General features: G+C 38.1%; 1 protein-coding gene across 1 annotated transcript in view; it reads left to right on the forward strand.

Annotated features, from left to right (window-relative positions):
- The window catches only part of SLF2 (SMC5-SMC6 complex localization factor 2), a 28,598-nt gene that overhangs the window by 5,378 nt on the left and 7,816 nt on the right, over nt 1-15,404 (forward strand). Inside the window, exons 3-13 of the mRNA XM_017804098.1 lie at nt 79-785; nt 1,522-1,579; nt 2,789-3,969; nt 7,060-7,142; nt 8,108-8,221; nt 8,498-8,665; nt 10,483-10,585; nt 12,107-12,182; nt 13,473-13,614; nt 14,062-14,170; nt 15,251-15,388. Of these exons, the coding sequence (XP_017659587.1) occupies nt 79-785; nt 1,522-1,579; nt 2,789-3,969; nt 7,060-7,142; nt 8,108-8,221; nt 8,498-8,665; nt 10,483-10,585; nt 12,107-12,182; nt 13,473-13,614; nt 14,062-14,170; nt 15,251-15,388 (2,879 nt within the window). The remainder of the gene's footprint in view (nt 1-78; nt 786-1,521; nt 1,580-2,788; nt 3,970-7,059; nt 7,143-8,107; nt 8,222-8,497; nt 8,666-10,482; nt 10,586-12,106; nt 12,183-13,472; nt 13,615-14,061; nt 14,171-15,250; nt 15,389-15,404) is intronic.

The raw sequence follows: 15,404 nt of genomic DNA on the forward strand, positions 1-15,404 counted from the left end.
AGAAGGTTTGTTGTTTTGTGTTTTTTTTTCTTCCAATATTGTATTTGTGAATAATTTGCCTTTTCTTTTCTCTCTTAGACCTTGGCCGTAAAGACAGAATAGTGCTGTGTTCACCAGACAGAGGAAATGTAAAAGATGCAGGAATGGGACTGTCAGTTCTACGTGCTGAAGGTTTTGAAAGGAAAATATCTTCTCCAAAGAAGGTCAGGAGAAAAAGATGCCAGACCAAACACCAAACAAGTCCTGTGGTAGATGCCTTTCGAAAAAGAACTGAGGAAAAGGACAGCGTAAATATTTTAGAGAATGGCAGAGTATGGAAGGCGTCAGGTTCATTGTACCCAAAAGTTGAGATTAAGAAACTCTTTGTTACCACAGGGTCTCTGAGCAATTTCTTGGCCAAAGAGGATAAGACTGTCAAGCCAGAACAGGAGAGAAATGAGAGTTTTCTGGGTGTAGGAAGAGCACCATTGTCTTATGGAAATAGTTGGGAAGAGAGAAATGACTGTGTGGATCTAGCAGACACTAGCTCAGACTCTGACAAATGTGTTTCACCACCAGAAGCTGATGCTCGAAAAGCCTGCGCTAGAAATACTGGCACTGTGAGCACCACATCTCTGTGCCAAAGCCCAGGTTCCCCCTTGAAATTGCCCTGCTCTCCTACTGATTCTGCATTTAGGTTGTCATTGGAAGCTCCCCGCAGAGAAAGGGAACAGAAGAAACAGGAACTGAAACGCTCTAAGCCACATCCTGTAAAACCACTCTCAGGAACAAGTGTATTGCATCAGGTGTGTTTAAAAGGGTCATTAAAGGTTGAAATCACTGGCCCATTGTGCATGTGAAGTTTTAAATTTTTTTTAATTTTTTTTTTTTTAAGTTTGCAGTGTAGGAGCAGATTCTTGGTGCTGCCTTTTTCAGATGTAACAAAAGTTCATGTTCTTTTGCTATGCTGTTTTAAGTTTTAGGTCGTGCTTGGGTAAGCCAGTTCTTAGTCATTTTACAATAAAAGAAAAATCCTAGTTTAAAAGCAGGGAAGCTATTCTGGGCTAGATGTAAACATGGAAATGCAATAGAAATTGTAACTTGAAATTGTATTTTGTAGAAAAAAACGCCTTTATCTTAAATGCCTTATAACCTTGTGTTTTCTTACAGTGTAGCTTAGGGAACAGACTGGCAAATTTCTGCTATTCAGAAGTTGCAGTTAATAGCAGTTCAGATTTATGCATTTAAGCCACAGTGTTTAGAAAGAGATGGGAATGGTCCTATTAAGAATGTAGTATTTCATTACAGGTTGAGTTATGTTCACTCTTTTAATCTGAAGAAAATACATACAATTTGGGTTGAGTTCTTTATTTGAGATTTTTGCAGCTTTGTTTTAAATTTGTCTTGAAGTCTATTAATGTATTTCTGGGGATGTGTGGAACTATGTCTGTGCTGGATTCAACACTTGGCTCGAGATGTCAGCATCCTAGTTTTAAAAAGCATGCAATTAACTTTGTTTCCTTCCTCTGTCTTTATTTTTAGGGAAATGGGTGTCCTTTAGGAAAAATACCATGTTTTAGTTCAAGGGAGACTGCCTCAGGTATGAGCAGTGCTGTTAATATGGAATTAATTAAACAATCAGATTCATCACTTAGTGTCTCTTTTTAATGGCTTTTTTTTCTTGAAGTTATGTTTTCTGTTTTATCTCACTAAAAAAACTAATTACTGCTGTATGGTCAGTGTTATTTCTAATATGGCAAGTTTGAAGTGATTTAAAAGTAATTTGTGATTTTAGTGTAAAACAGATAATTTGTGACTTAATTAGAAGTCATGATATTTCATTGTCTTAAAACCTTAATCTCAGATTATTTTTATGGTTTCTCTTGCATTTTGGATAATCCACATTTACTGTGGTGGTTAATAAATTTTGCCTTTCAGCTTAATCCAAAAAGAACATTCTTGTTGAACAAATCACTAAAGTTTAGCTGGTATTCTTGTTGCTTTTTGTCCCTTTTAACCACATCATTTTGTTCAGGAGATAGATCTGAATCTAAAAAGCTCACATGAATAGAAGCTTGAGGTAGGTCAGTACGATAAAATTTAAAAAAAAAAAGAAGAGTCTATAGCTGTGGAAACCCACCAGACTCTTTGCTGCTCTGCATCACTTTCCACTTGCAGAAGCACTTGGCCAGCAGTGCCAAAATTGAGTTGGGAAGTTCTCAGCCACATCAGCTTCATGAAGTAGCTCTCTGTGATGTGTCCAGGTGCTGGTGCCAGCTTGAGACAGGAAGCAGGAAAGCATGATGAGGAAGGTGGGCTCTGATTCCACAGAACCATAGTCTAAAACCAGATTTCTTTGTATTCTGAATGCCTTTTTTTTTTATGCCCACGGTTAAAATTATTGAAGTATTTCCAAAATACTTTTCATGCTGCTTGTTATTTATATCTATAATATGGAACTTTACTCCAGTCCCATATTTTAATTGGGCTATTGTCTCTTTCCAAAGACTGATTGATTCCAGTGTTTCTATGGTGGCTACTGAGCTGCTTTATAATAAACAGATTTAAATTAATTTCCAAATTAGTTACAGTAATAGCATTACAGTATCAGCTAAGTCTTAATTGTGGTCCATTGTATTCAATCAGAATGGAAGTTTTGTACTTTCTGATAAAAATTTCAGTCCTAGTTGACTTAAAAACAGAAGTTAGTTCTTTAAAGGGTAAGCTGTTATACATTTGATTTTTTTATTATTATTTTTATTTTTAAACATGACAACTGTGTTTTACTTTTTTCTCAAACACTTCATAGATGACCCATCTCAACCAAAGCTAAAGCAGGTTTTAAAAAACCATGAGGCATCTTCTCCACATGTATTTAGAACATCATCTGACATGACCTCTGGTTTGCCCAAAAGCCCAGCTGTTCCTTCACACTGCCTTCCAGCTAAGGTGTCTTCTGGGACATCCAAACAAAGAGACTCTCCTGGGAAAAGAAAACAAACTGCCATGAGTGTGGATGAAGACAGTTCAGATCAATCTGATGTATCGAATTTGAATGACCCTGCTTTTAGTAGATCATCTTCAAAATGCAAGAATAGGAGGACTGACTTTGTAAAAAATATCCTTTTAAAGTCTACTCATGATGGTGTTATACAACTGAGGGATGTTGCTGCCCTGTCTAGACATGATTCTGCTCTTTCAAAGGAACACCTTAACTCGAGCGAGGAAAAGGAGAAAAATAATTGCTCTACTGTAGGTTTGCCATCTTCATATTCTGCACACAGACCTGATAAAAATAACCATATTTCTGTTGTGGATACCAAAGAGAATCAATTGCAGCTGGCTAACTCGTGTTTTCTCTTGGAAAAGTCCCTTCCTTTTTCTCAGGAAAAAAGTACTGTGTTGCCTTCTCTCCACTGCTTAACACAAACAAAGAGTGTGAAATCTCCTCTCAAGATTGCTGGCTTATCTCAGGTACTGGATGCTTCTAAGAAAGAGCAGGATGGGAAAAAAGCAGAAAGACACGAACACAATAAAGCACACATAAACAGTATTCAATACAGCAACAGTTTTTCAAAAACAAAACACAGGACTTCTGGAAGTTCTTCTGATTCTTATACAATGGAAGTATCTGGGGAACTTGCACCCTCAGAGGAGACTGGTAACAATGTTCCCCTTTCATTGCCTTTGAGAGAATGTTGCGAGGACAGCAGCCATACATCTTCACAATCCTCAGGAGAGTTAAAAGTTGAAAACACCTCTACAGACAAGTCCAAGCTGAATGGAAAATCTCAAAGCGGCTTTGATAGTGAAGATGAGTTTTTGGAATCTGTTCTAGATTATGAGGATGATGATGATGATGATGATGAAGAAGCATTCATGCCACTGCAAAAAGTTCTCTGCTCAAGTCTCAAGCCACAGATAGGGACCCCAGAAGAATCTTGTGACAGTTTTTCTCAGGACACTGTGACTCCATTCCTGAAGCTTCATGTAAGTGTCTATAACCCAAAAAAGCATGTTCTTTTAAGTATTCTTTTATGGGTGTTATTTGCAAGAAAAATAATATAGATTTTAGCACAGTGCAAGGCCCAGTGAGTGCTAAATTGTTACCTTGTGTTTCAAAGTTTAAGAGAATGAAATTCTACATAGTAAGTAGCCACCAAAACAGAGAGGCCCTGTTGAATGAAATCTCATACTCAAAAATCAGTCATTTGCAACCTCACTTGTTCCAGCTGATATAGACAGACAGCAACTTGTTCAGCTATTCTAGAGAACTAATTTCTGCTATTCAGCTCAGTTTTATAAACACATAACAATTTGCTCCAACATCTATGTCCAGTTGTCTTCTAGTACCTATTCCACTACCATCCACAAACCATGACTATTTACTCAATTTTTGTAACAGACAGAGACATATTGTTGTAGAATCAAATAGTCAAGTTTTTGTCTTAAATGGTGTCAGTAGAACCCCTTGGTAATAAGTCAGAATGTGTATGACTGATTGATAACAGTTACTTTATGTGAATTTTAATCAAAAATCTATTCTACACCTCTTGCTGCTTGTCATTGTGCCCATTAAAGCTGCAGCAAAGTGGAATGAGATAGCAGATAATCAGCTTTGTTTTGTTACCTTTTTATATGGTTTTCCCCCTTACTCATAATGCATGAAAATTCAGAATTATTTGCCTGTAAAACTGGTTGTTTGGCTTAAGGGTCCTATACTGTACAGTTACAATGTAATCAGAGCAGGGATGTGCTTGTTACTGTGCTTGTCCTTGGAATGTCTGAAGGATTGTGCAGCCAGATGTAGACATTGAGAGATCTGTGTGCTAGGCTCCAGTCATATATCCTTGACACAGTCAGATTTGTGTACAAGTAAGTGTAATGTTTTCTTTCAGGTTGTATTTCATGGAAATTGGAAGTATTTCAGAAAGGATTTCAAAAAGCTGAATGACTTCTGCTCATAAGGGATAAATGAAGTGCTTTTCAATCCCTGTTTACAGGATATTACAGTGATGAATTGATATGTGTTTTTAAAAATTAGGTCATTTGTTCAATCAAAGCTTGTCAAATAAGTAGTGATTTTGAAGTTTTATTGTAAAATAATGTTTTAATAAGGAAGGTCCTGCAGTAGGTCTTAGTGTGTGACATTACTGATAGCTGGTACAGGTTGGAAATGGCTGCATTTAAACAAAGGGATTTTGTACTGAGCCTGGCTCGGTTGGAGTTAATTTTCTTTGTCACAGCTGTATGGTGCTGTGTGTTTCAGACAAAACTGGTGTTGGTAAGAGACCAGTCTTCTACCTATTGTGGAGCAGTACTTGCACAGCATCAAGGCTTTCTCTTCCTCCCACACTGTCCCCATAGAGTAGACAAAAAGCTGGGAGGGAACAGGGCCTGGGAAGCAGACCCAGATGACCAAAGGGTATTTTCCATGCCAGGTAGTGTCATGCTCAGCAATCAAAACCAAGCAGGGGGTGTTTGTCTGGCATGTAGCCATTACTCAGCCTAGCTGGGCATCCTTCTGCTTGTGAGAGGTACTGAGTGACTGCCTTTGAATCACTTTTTCTTTTCCCCCTTATTCCTTATTAAACTGTTGTTATCTTGACCGATGTGTTCCCTTGCCTTTGTTCTTCTTATTCACTGCCCAGCACGAGTGGATGGGGAAATGAAGAAGCTGTGTGGTGCTTAGCTGCTGGCTGGGGTCAGCCTACCACTAGTTCCTGCAGTGGAAAACGAACAGCAGAATACCTGTAAAAATGTTCTCTACCTTCTCCCCTTCTCCTCATGTTTTTCAGTCTCTGGAATGGTTTATTTGTTGACTGAGTTACTATCTCCATGGGCAGATGTTGAAGAGCCATAATTATTTTATCTGTCCTTCTGATTCATTATGCAAGAGTGTTATAGATCAGACTTCTGTGGTTACATACATATTCCACAACCTTAGCCAACGTGTCTACGTAATTAATGATTAAACCTGATAAACAGATGCAGCCTAGATCAAATGTTTGTGGCATATGTATGTGACCACAACATTTGGCCTGGCCTACATAATTGATTTCCAAGTAAGACAAAGCAGTTAGAAATTGTCCCAACATTTTTGTGACCGTGGTTTTTGCATGTACTAACATTCTTCTCTTGTGTTGTGTGAAGGGGCATATGTCCACATTGGAATAAAGTTTTGATTCCTCAGTTGTTCAACAGTCATTTTAGACATTTTAACCAGATATAAAATGTGGGAAAGCTGAAGACTTCTTACCTTAATATTTCCCACACTAAGTCATGCTGCTTGTTACATTTGAAAGGTATCTCTGAAGAGCAAGGTGATGTCAGAGGGGCTGTGCTTGTCCAAAGAGCATAGTCATGGCTGTAAAAGATTTAAAATCTGTGTCTGCTACAAGCTGAATAAAAGACTGGCCACTGAAAAACAAGCCACTAGCAAAATTAGTTAAGACTTTGCATGTTGTTTGGTTTGTGGGTTTTTGTTTTTGTTTTTTTAATTCTACTTATTAGCTTCTTAATTTCAGTTTTTATTAGGATTTTAATTGGAAGTTTTGGTCTGTCTGATGGTTTTAGAGGTAGTTTAACAAACACTGGTACTTTACCCTCCAGGGACTCTGAAACTAAGAAAAGGGTCCTGAATTATTTTTGGAGTTTCTTGCCTTGTGCACAAGAATGGAGATTCCCAGGGTCTCAGTGGCTGACACTAATAAAGTTGTGGGGTCAAAGGCTTCTGATGCTAATGCTCTTTGTGACGGTTAGCTGGAGGTCAGCCCCAGAGGTGCAGATTTTTGCTTCGCTGTTCAGATCTATTGTGAAGAGTAGTCATTTCTAAATTAGTCACTGAGAGAGATTTGACTATTATGTGAAATTGTCAGGGGACTGAGAAACCTAACCTGTTAATCATCCTGTTTTGCAGGGTCTCCTTTGCAGGGTCTCCTTTGGGTTTTTATCTGCGTGTAAAATATCATTGAAATTGGAAGAGGTTTCTATTTTCATTGTGTTTATTGTCTAATACAATATTATGAATGAATTGATAGCTTGTGGTATTTTTTTAATTTCTTACTATTTCATTTACAGCTTTCTAAGACTCCTCCTGTGACCAAGGTGTCGTATGTGAACAGCTTAGAAAACCTCTTGAAGGAAAAAGAAGAATCTAGGAGGTTTGTTTCTTAAAGCTGGTTTGAAAAATTTGGGATGGTGTTGTAGAAGCTTAGATTTACCTCATCTCCCCCAAACTGATGGAGTTTGATGAGCAACAAGCTAAGCTCTGCCTGCTGATGGTACCAACATACATCTGACAGGACCTACAAGTGTGGCTTAACTCTAAAAGCTGAATGACAGGCTCCTTCCAGGCAATAAGGAGTGATTTGTGATGCGTCTGCCTACCCTTGAAGAGCCAGACTAAATTTACTGATGTCTTCGTTGTAGGTCACTGAGCCAGCTAGCAGCTGCTGGTCAGGCATGAAATAGGAATATTTATGTAGACTGACTGTACTAGTTTCTTCAAAGGTATTTGTAGCTCAGTTTTGGTTCCCAAAGTTGTGTAGACTATTGGTGTCTGAGTAGGCTACACAGGTCAGTGAACAGAACTAACGAGTGTTCTTGCAAGAGATCTTTTGGGTAGGAAGTGAAATATGGTTTATGTGCTAGTGGCAAGTGGTGGTGATAGGTATGTATGTGTGATTAGCTGTTCTGATTAAAGAATCTGACCCTTGTAACTATGGGCTGACTGACTATGGAGTAATGGATACTCCTATAACTAATACTGTTTAACAAATAAAATATTTGTTTGGTATTTAAAAAAAAAAAATTAAAAATTCAGCCACGAGATTGAAAATTTTGTGCAATTACAAAAAAATTTAACAGAAATTGGTTGAGTGTATTCGTCTCTGACAAACTAGTGGTTGGTTGCACTGTTGGAAATTCATTAGGTTTTGGGAAACATTCGCTTTGTGCCTTGGAATAGCAAGATGCTTGATTTTTACACAGATGCAGTGTCTCAAGTGCTTTTGTCATGTGTAACTGGCTACTGACTCCTGGGTTCACATTCAGAGCTTGGATTTTGTTCCCTTCTGTTGCAAATACAAAATGGTGACGATGTGCTCTGCTGCTACTGTTGTTTCAGGGTAGATGAACTAGAAAAGCGATTACAGGAAGACATAGAAAGAGACGACAGTGTTTCCGATGGAGAAAATGAGGAGAATGCCAGTGGTGATGAAGATCTCTCAGAAGAACACAGGTCCTTCCAACTCCAAAACCAATTAAATCTAGTTCTTTGCTTTTCTAGCTTATTTTTTCCAAACCTCTCTTCATTTGCAATAGTTGTTGTTAATATGTTTCATGTGAACCATTTTTATATCTTTTGGGGTTGAGTGGGTTTCCCTGGGTGTTACTGTAATTTTAACAATTCAACTTTCACTTAAGACTGATGTGTTCAACATCTGCAAATAATTGTCTCAAGCAGCAAATAGCTTCTCAGTATTTGAATTAACAAAAGCAATTTTCAATTTTACAGGGCGTTTACGAAGAGATTTTCAGTAGTAGTCAATGCCATACCTGACTACCACCCTGGAGAAGATATATTTGATTTATCAGCTTCTGGGCAAATCTTCAATCAACATAATCTTGACTTGAGGAATTTTTACCTCATCCCTCAAAATCCTATAGAAAAGCTGCTTCTTAAGTAAGGATATCCTCTTTACTTTGTTGTGTTTACTCATACAATTTTCTTCAGTGTTAGCAGTTTTAAGATAAAATAGTATCTTTGCATATAAACGTGCTCTCTTAATAAGTAGGCAAGACTAACTTCCTTTCCCTGGAATTTTCCTTGCTCGGTTAGCTTTACAGAACAGTAAATTTTAACTTGAAGCTTCCTTCCTTCCTCCTCTGCAATTGTTGAAAAAACCTCTTACGTGAGACATAAAGAAACAAAGAGCTGTTCTGGCCTCTTCCATATTTCTGCTGCATTGGGCTATTGTTGATAACCTGACCAGCTTGTGGAAGATAAATGCAGAAGTGAAATGTTTAAATGAACACAAGCTTAACTATCCCCGGATAGAAAGAGGACCTTTGTGGTGAACTGATTTGTGACCTTCTAGTGTCACACTGTGTCTGCTGAAAGACTTTTGGTGCTTCTGTCCTGGATGGGCCTGGGACTTGAGGCTTCACCTAATGAGGATTGCAGAGAGTCATGATCTCTGACACCTGCTAGACTCAGTCACTCACAGGCAATCAGTGTGTCTGTGTGTATATAAACAAGTGCTATGGAACTCATAGGCATTTCTGTTCTATATTTACAAGGCTGTCAGACTATAAATAGCTGGACAAATTCTTGCCTAATGCCACAAGTGTAAATCCTGAAAAATTCTGGTTATTTCAGTTGGTATTTGATTGCAAACATGTATCAGTGGAACTGAGAGAATTCTCTTACTATTAAAGGATTTTATATACATGTGTATGTGCAGTTGTGGGTGTGAAGAGGAGGAGAGTGACTTCTCATCTCTTGAGGAAGTGATGTTTGTGATACACTCCTTTGGCTTCAGGCCTTTCTATTAATATGTTTTGGAGATCACAAGGTTATAAGCTTCAAAAGTATCTTGTAAATCAGTGACTGGAGGAATGAGAATTAAACTAATCATCCCTTGCAGAAGGCAAATATGATTTAATTGCTTATGCATTCTGTCCAGTTGGCACAGCTGGCACGTACTGGCTGCCCAGTTGGCACATGGAAGTCTTCCCAGTCAGACAGGTAGAGGGTGTATGTAGGAGTTAGGACACAGATCTCTCAACAGAATTACCTGATTTAGTAGATACAGAGAATAGAGGAAACTGAAGAAGGGTGTGTGGGAAACTGGATATCATTAATTCAGCTGACTTTTACATACCTAGCTCCCTAAGGAAGACTAAAACTAAAATAATTCAGTGATAGCAATGCCATACTTTCTGTTTTTCTAAGAGCTTTTTTTTGCACCTCACAAATTTGCCCAGTAAGATTAGGCTGTTTGATTTTAATTGCCTTCAGACCCTTTATTTAAGAGTATTTTAAAAACAATGTTTTTTCTCTTTTCTTCTGAAAGTGTTGGTAGAGGTCATTGGACAGTTAAAAGTCTTATTCACTGGCCTCAGTGAGCATAACAGCCTGTCTGTGCAGTCAGGCATAGTGGTTCGCAGTACAGTGGTGTAAATCAATGATTATTTGAAACTTTTATTCTCTAATGATATAAATGTTTCCAAACTGCATGTTATGGCATTCTGGAGAAAAAGATAGTTGTTCTAAATGATATTTGTAAATTTGATTGCTATTACAAATCAAGGTTTGATTACTATAGCATTTTATATAGGTAATAGCATGTGAATAACATCTGGTTTGGATATTCAGATCTTTCTTTGCTGTTGATGATGATCTGAGGGGTGGGGAAGTTCTTATGCTTTTGTGAAAGTAATGATTCAACCACTAATTGATTTTTATCCTCTTTCCTCACCCCCATCCTTCTCTTACAGTTCTGATATAAAGCAGCAGCTTTATTTAGCTGTTGGTGGTTTTTTGAGTTCTTCTTACAGTTGTATATTGTGTCCCATACCAATTCTGAAATGGCTTTTCCAGGTAAGTCTGTGCTATTCACGCAGTTATACCCTGTGCATGTATAATATATTTCCTGGAAGCCAGTTGTAGCAGGAATAATCAGAAAAGTTTGTGAATCTGTTCCATTAGGTTAACAACTTCTAAATAAAGAAGTCNTTCCATTAGGTTAACAACTTCTAAATAATGCCGTTCTTTTTTTTTTTTTTTTTTTTTTTTTTTTTTTTTTCCGGGTTCTGATTTGTTCTCCGGTCTCGAATACTTTGATTGTCACTGGGGGTAAAATAGTAGAGATAGCTTTTTCTCCACACTTTGAGTGAATGCAAAGCTGCATGTCCCTGTCCATGTTCATATATGCTACTGCATTTGAAAAGGACACAGTACATGCTAGGTGAGGAGAGACTTCATGATATTAATAGTGTGGGCCAAATCACAAGCTAATGTTAATTGTTTTTCCTTCCACCCTTTGAAAAAAATACATGCTGCAATATGCAAAAGTACCATTTCTGCATATCACCTTCTAAATCATCAGAGATACCTGCATTGTCAGATAATCTTCCCTTGGAAAAGGTACCTTATGGCTCAGGAAAAAGCCTGGAGTCATTCTCAAAGGAAATGTGGTAGCTGTCTCCTATCTAGATGTCTGTATCTGAATCCCCAGGAATTTACAAAGTGCTGTTACTCACAAAAATGCTTCTCTCCAATCTCCATTCTGTTACTTACCATGTTCGAACTGTACCTGAAACAGAAAAAGAAAGCTGGACCACCTTTAAAATTGCAGTCTGGGTCTGTTGACTGGCTTTCTACATTTGCCAAAAGGGAAACATTTTGCTGTTCCATGTCCTTTCCTCCAGCCAGTAAAAAATTGCCTTGCCCCCATTCTGTGAGCCCTGTTGTTCCTCTAATGAGGAGGAAGTGTGAGCCAATTCAGATCACTTACAGAGGAGGAAACTGTCCAGCACTTGGGGGAGAAAAAGAAGTTTTGCTGGGCTAGTGAAGTGCTCCAGGAAACCTGAACTGTACTTCATAGTCATGTTTTTGTTGTTAAGAGTTCTGTGGAAAACTACGAATTCATTGTTTCAGTTTAGTATTCCATATGTTCAACTTGCCTGTGACTGGAAAAGGGTGTAGTTAAGTCCGTTGCCTCCACTCCTGATCAGGAAGTTCAGTTTGATCACAGATGCAAATAGGTTTCAGAAGAATCTGTGATACTTTCCATTCTTTTAACCCTCAGAACTTTCTCATGAACTAACATGGGGTTACAGCATTCCGATATGGTAAATAATTAATTTTAAAGTATTCATAGCATCTTTGCACTGCTTCAAATAATCGGTATTCAGAGTATTCTGTTCTCCTTGGTATATCTTGCTTTAGAGGCTTTGCGGTTGTTTTTTGGGGGTTGGGTATTTTTTTAATCTGTTACTGTTTCTTATTTTTTCTGCCAAGGAATTGTAGGTTGTTTTTGGTTTTGGGGATTTTTTAAAATTAAAACTAATGCCATCATGCAGTTTGGTTTTTCATGTGTTTTTTTTTTCCTCTCCACAGATGATGTCTATTCATCCTGACCATTGTGTTTCCACTCAGATTTTAGACAGATTGATGGAGCTAACACTAAAAAACTGTAAGTATTTGAAGGGTGGAAAAGTGGCCACCTAAATGAAGGCATTTCTCCACTCAAGTTTAGAAAAGTATTGCTGAGAAAGTAAAAGGTTCTAGTTCTATTCTGTGATTCTGGCATGAATGTAGGCTCTTCTCTTACTTAATGCACAAATACTGGGGGTTGGTCTCGACTGAGTGTGTGCAAGCTGAACCACAGTCTGTGGTCCTGGCACGTACCTGCAAAGCAGTGCATCCAGTACAGAGCCTTTTAAATTCATGTCTGGTATTTCACAAATAGAACTGACCTGAAGAGAAGCCCAACTCTGCTCAAAAGTATGAGCTCCTTTCCTTTTTTCACTTTGGAAGATGCAGATACTCACAGCTTAAGGACTACAAGATGTTTTTCACATTGTCATACCCAGTGTGTAGCACTGCATGGTTTACTTTCCAGATAAATGGCAAAAGTGAAGAGAATCATACACCTGCACAAAAACACTTAGAAGGATCTCCTTCAGCTCATACTGCTGCTGGTGTCGTGTGTATTTGCCTGCCTTCATATGTACTCTTAAATACTTCTCCACTACAAGTTCCTTTGTACCTCCCCTATGTCTTCACTCAGATCCATCAAGAGTCACATTCATTTAAGGCTACCAGTTAACATTGTTAAAGTGACGTGGTTCTCTTGAAGTATTTGCTCAGGCCTCTCCAAATTGGACCCCATATTTTAATTCTTGTTTAAAATGAGACTGTGAGTTGGTATGAGAGGGAATGTAGCCTCCTTTATTTTGTGCCTTGGTGGCATTAGGCTTGATTCTGAATGAACAGTTCAAGATGATGAATGAACATTCAAAGAATTAAGACTGGGAGAGATCCTTGTTTAGCACTTTGTTCCAGAAACCTTGCCTATTTTCAAATCTTACTTAGCTTCCTTCCAGTCCCACTATGATAACTCCCTCTTACCTTTACTTATACAAAACAGTAATTTATGTATTCTCTTAGAAATAAATATTGCCGCCTTGCTTGTTCTGCTGTTCATGATGAAAGAGAGCTGCGATGGAAGATTGGTGGAACTTGAAAGTAATTGAACTGTTATGTAGTCAAGATGTTTCTCTAGTGTAAAATACTATGTTAGACTTTTTTTACCCTCTCCTCGTTCTGAACACAGGCGTATTGTTCAATATACCGACTCAGAATTCTGAGATGAGAGCTGGTAGAACTGATGCAGATTGCTGAACTTATTTGTTTCCCTTGAAAGGAACTAGTGCTCAGAACTAAATTTAAAACTAATCCATTCCATGTCTTTTATTTGTAGCTTCCATCAGTGATGAACACTCTAAACTGTGGATTCCTTCAATAGCAGATATATCAGTTGTTTTTGTCAATATGGGCGTTGAGTTTAGATCTCTCTTTCCATTGCAACATCTGCAGCCCAACTTTAACAAGCATGATATTTTGTAAGTGTTTTCCTTTTGATATTTATTGCTTATATCCTTTGAAAGCAAATCTTGTGCTTAGAATGTAGAAGAACCTTAGAAGGTTCTTCTTTATTTCCCCTCCCTTCCATCAAGACATACTTTTCTTTAAGTTCTCAGCTCAGGTCTTAGTAGAAGTAAATAACCCAGAACTTCAAACCTAAGTAAGGGTTCAGCAAACCAGAGCAGAGTCCTTTGTCCTGCATCTTCCTAGTTGAGGTTTACAGGAATGTTGCTTAAGTAGCTGAGCAGCATTGTAAGTAACTGGCTACAAATTGAGTTAGACGTGTGTGCTCTGTAACTGACCATTGTTTTGATTTGAAGGCATTTTGAACCATGCAGGGTTTTTTTTCTTCAGTTTGATGTAAATAGGCCTTTATGAGCTCTTAAATTGTTCATTTATTGCTCAGATTGTGTCTCTTTTATTAGAAGTCAGGTGCAAGAAGCAGTGAGTCAACAACAGCCAAGAGAAGACCTAGCATCTGCCAGTCCAGCCTTCTCCAGTCTACTTGAAAACAATTTAATTAACGTGATTAAGGTAAAAAAACCCAGGTTTTTGTGAGTTTGGTTTCTTTTTTGTGCGTGTGTGTTTTCTTTTGGGAGGGAGGATGGGGTTTGCAATCTAGTCCTGAGCATGTTTTGTGAGTAGATGCTGTCCTGAGGTTTCAGCTTCATGTTCAGCAGAGTTTATTGCAGGCTTGTTGGAAACTTCGGTTTCCTGACTTCCATTGGCTTCACTCACAGCTGCACAGTTTTGCTGCCTCTCTTTTCCAGCTGTGGCACTTTATCAAACATCTTGGCTCCCTCATATAGAAGAAACGATTAATTTCTGTGTTCCAGTGGAAATGGGAAGAGGAGTTGATGCTGGCTCATACTTTTTATGTTGCCTCAATGTGTTAATGCAGCTCTCAGGGTTATGTGGTTGGTCCCTGTGCAGTGCAAGAGAAATGAGGTGGGACCTCATGGAGGACAGGTGGAACTGTGGCTGACTTTCCTGTGGAAGTGAGCTGTTAGATCCATGCAGTGTGTCCTGTAGGCTGGATGAGTGCTGGTCACACTTCACAGGCTAGTTCCCTATGATTAAAGTTGTATGGTGAAAATGCTGACTTTATAACTGATTTCAGTGTTCCTTATGGAAATATCTGAATCCGCCTGACATTATTTGTTTAGAGATTTTTTAACTATAAAATCTCATAGTTCAAAAAGAGGCACTTGGAGCATTTCCACCAGAGACAGAATATGTATCTCTTGATTAATTTGTGTTCTCCTTTACCCATGCATCCTGTATTTTAAGTATATGTGATAACACCTGGGTGGGGAAAAATCTCTTGATTTATGTTTTCAGTATTACTGGTGCATTTAGAAAATCTGTGCGGTAGAGAAGGATTACTGTCTGGGAAATATTGCCATTGTTCAAAAAATGAGCCTCCAGTAGGTATAAAAAAAAAACTTTGAGTGCTGTTACTAGGAGATGGGGAGATGTTAGTACACAAGTGTTGCAAAAACAATACATCGTTTGAGGTACTTTTAATGTGAGAGTGGAAAGCTTGAGTTCTCATCATGCTTTAAAATAAGCTAAACCAATTTCAGATGTTAATACTTCATATTTCTTTTAAAGTTTCTAGGTTTCTGTACAACAGTAATTCAAGATGGATATACTGATGAAGAAATATGGCTGCTGCTTCTGTTGCTATTTAAAATAAGCTTGGAGAAACAGCTGAAGCGAGTTCCTTTGGTAGATCTTCAGTGCCTTTTTGTAAAGCTTCTGATGA

The sequence above is a fragment of the Lepidothrix coronata genome, unplaced genomic scaffold, assembly GCF_001604755.1.
Source record: "Lepidothrix coronata isolate B3197 unplaced genomic scaffold, Lepidothrix_coronata-1.0 Scaffold8, whole genome shotgun sequence".
NCBI classification, from domain to species: domain Eukaryota; kingdom Metazoa; phylum Chordata; class Aves; order Passeriformes; family Pipridae; genus Lepidothrix; species Lepidothrix coronata.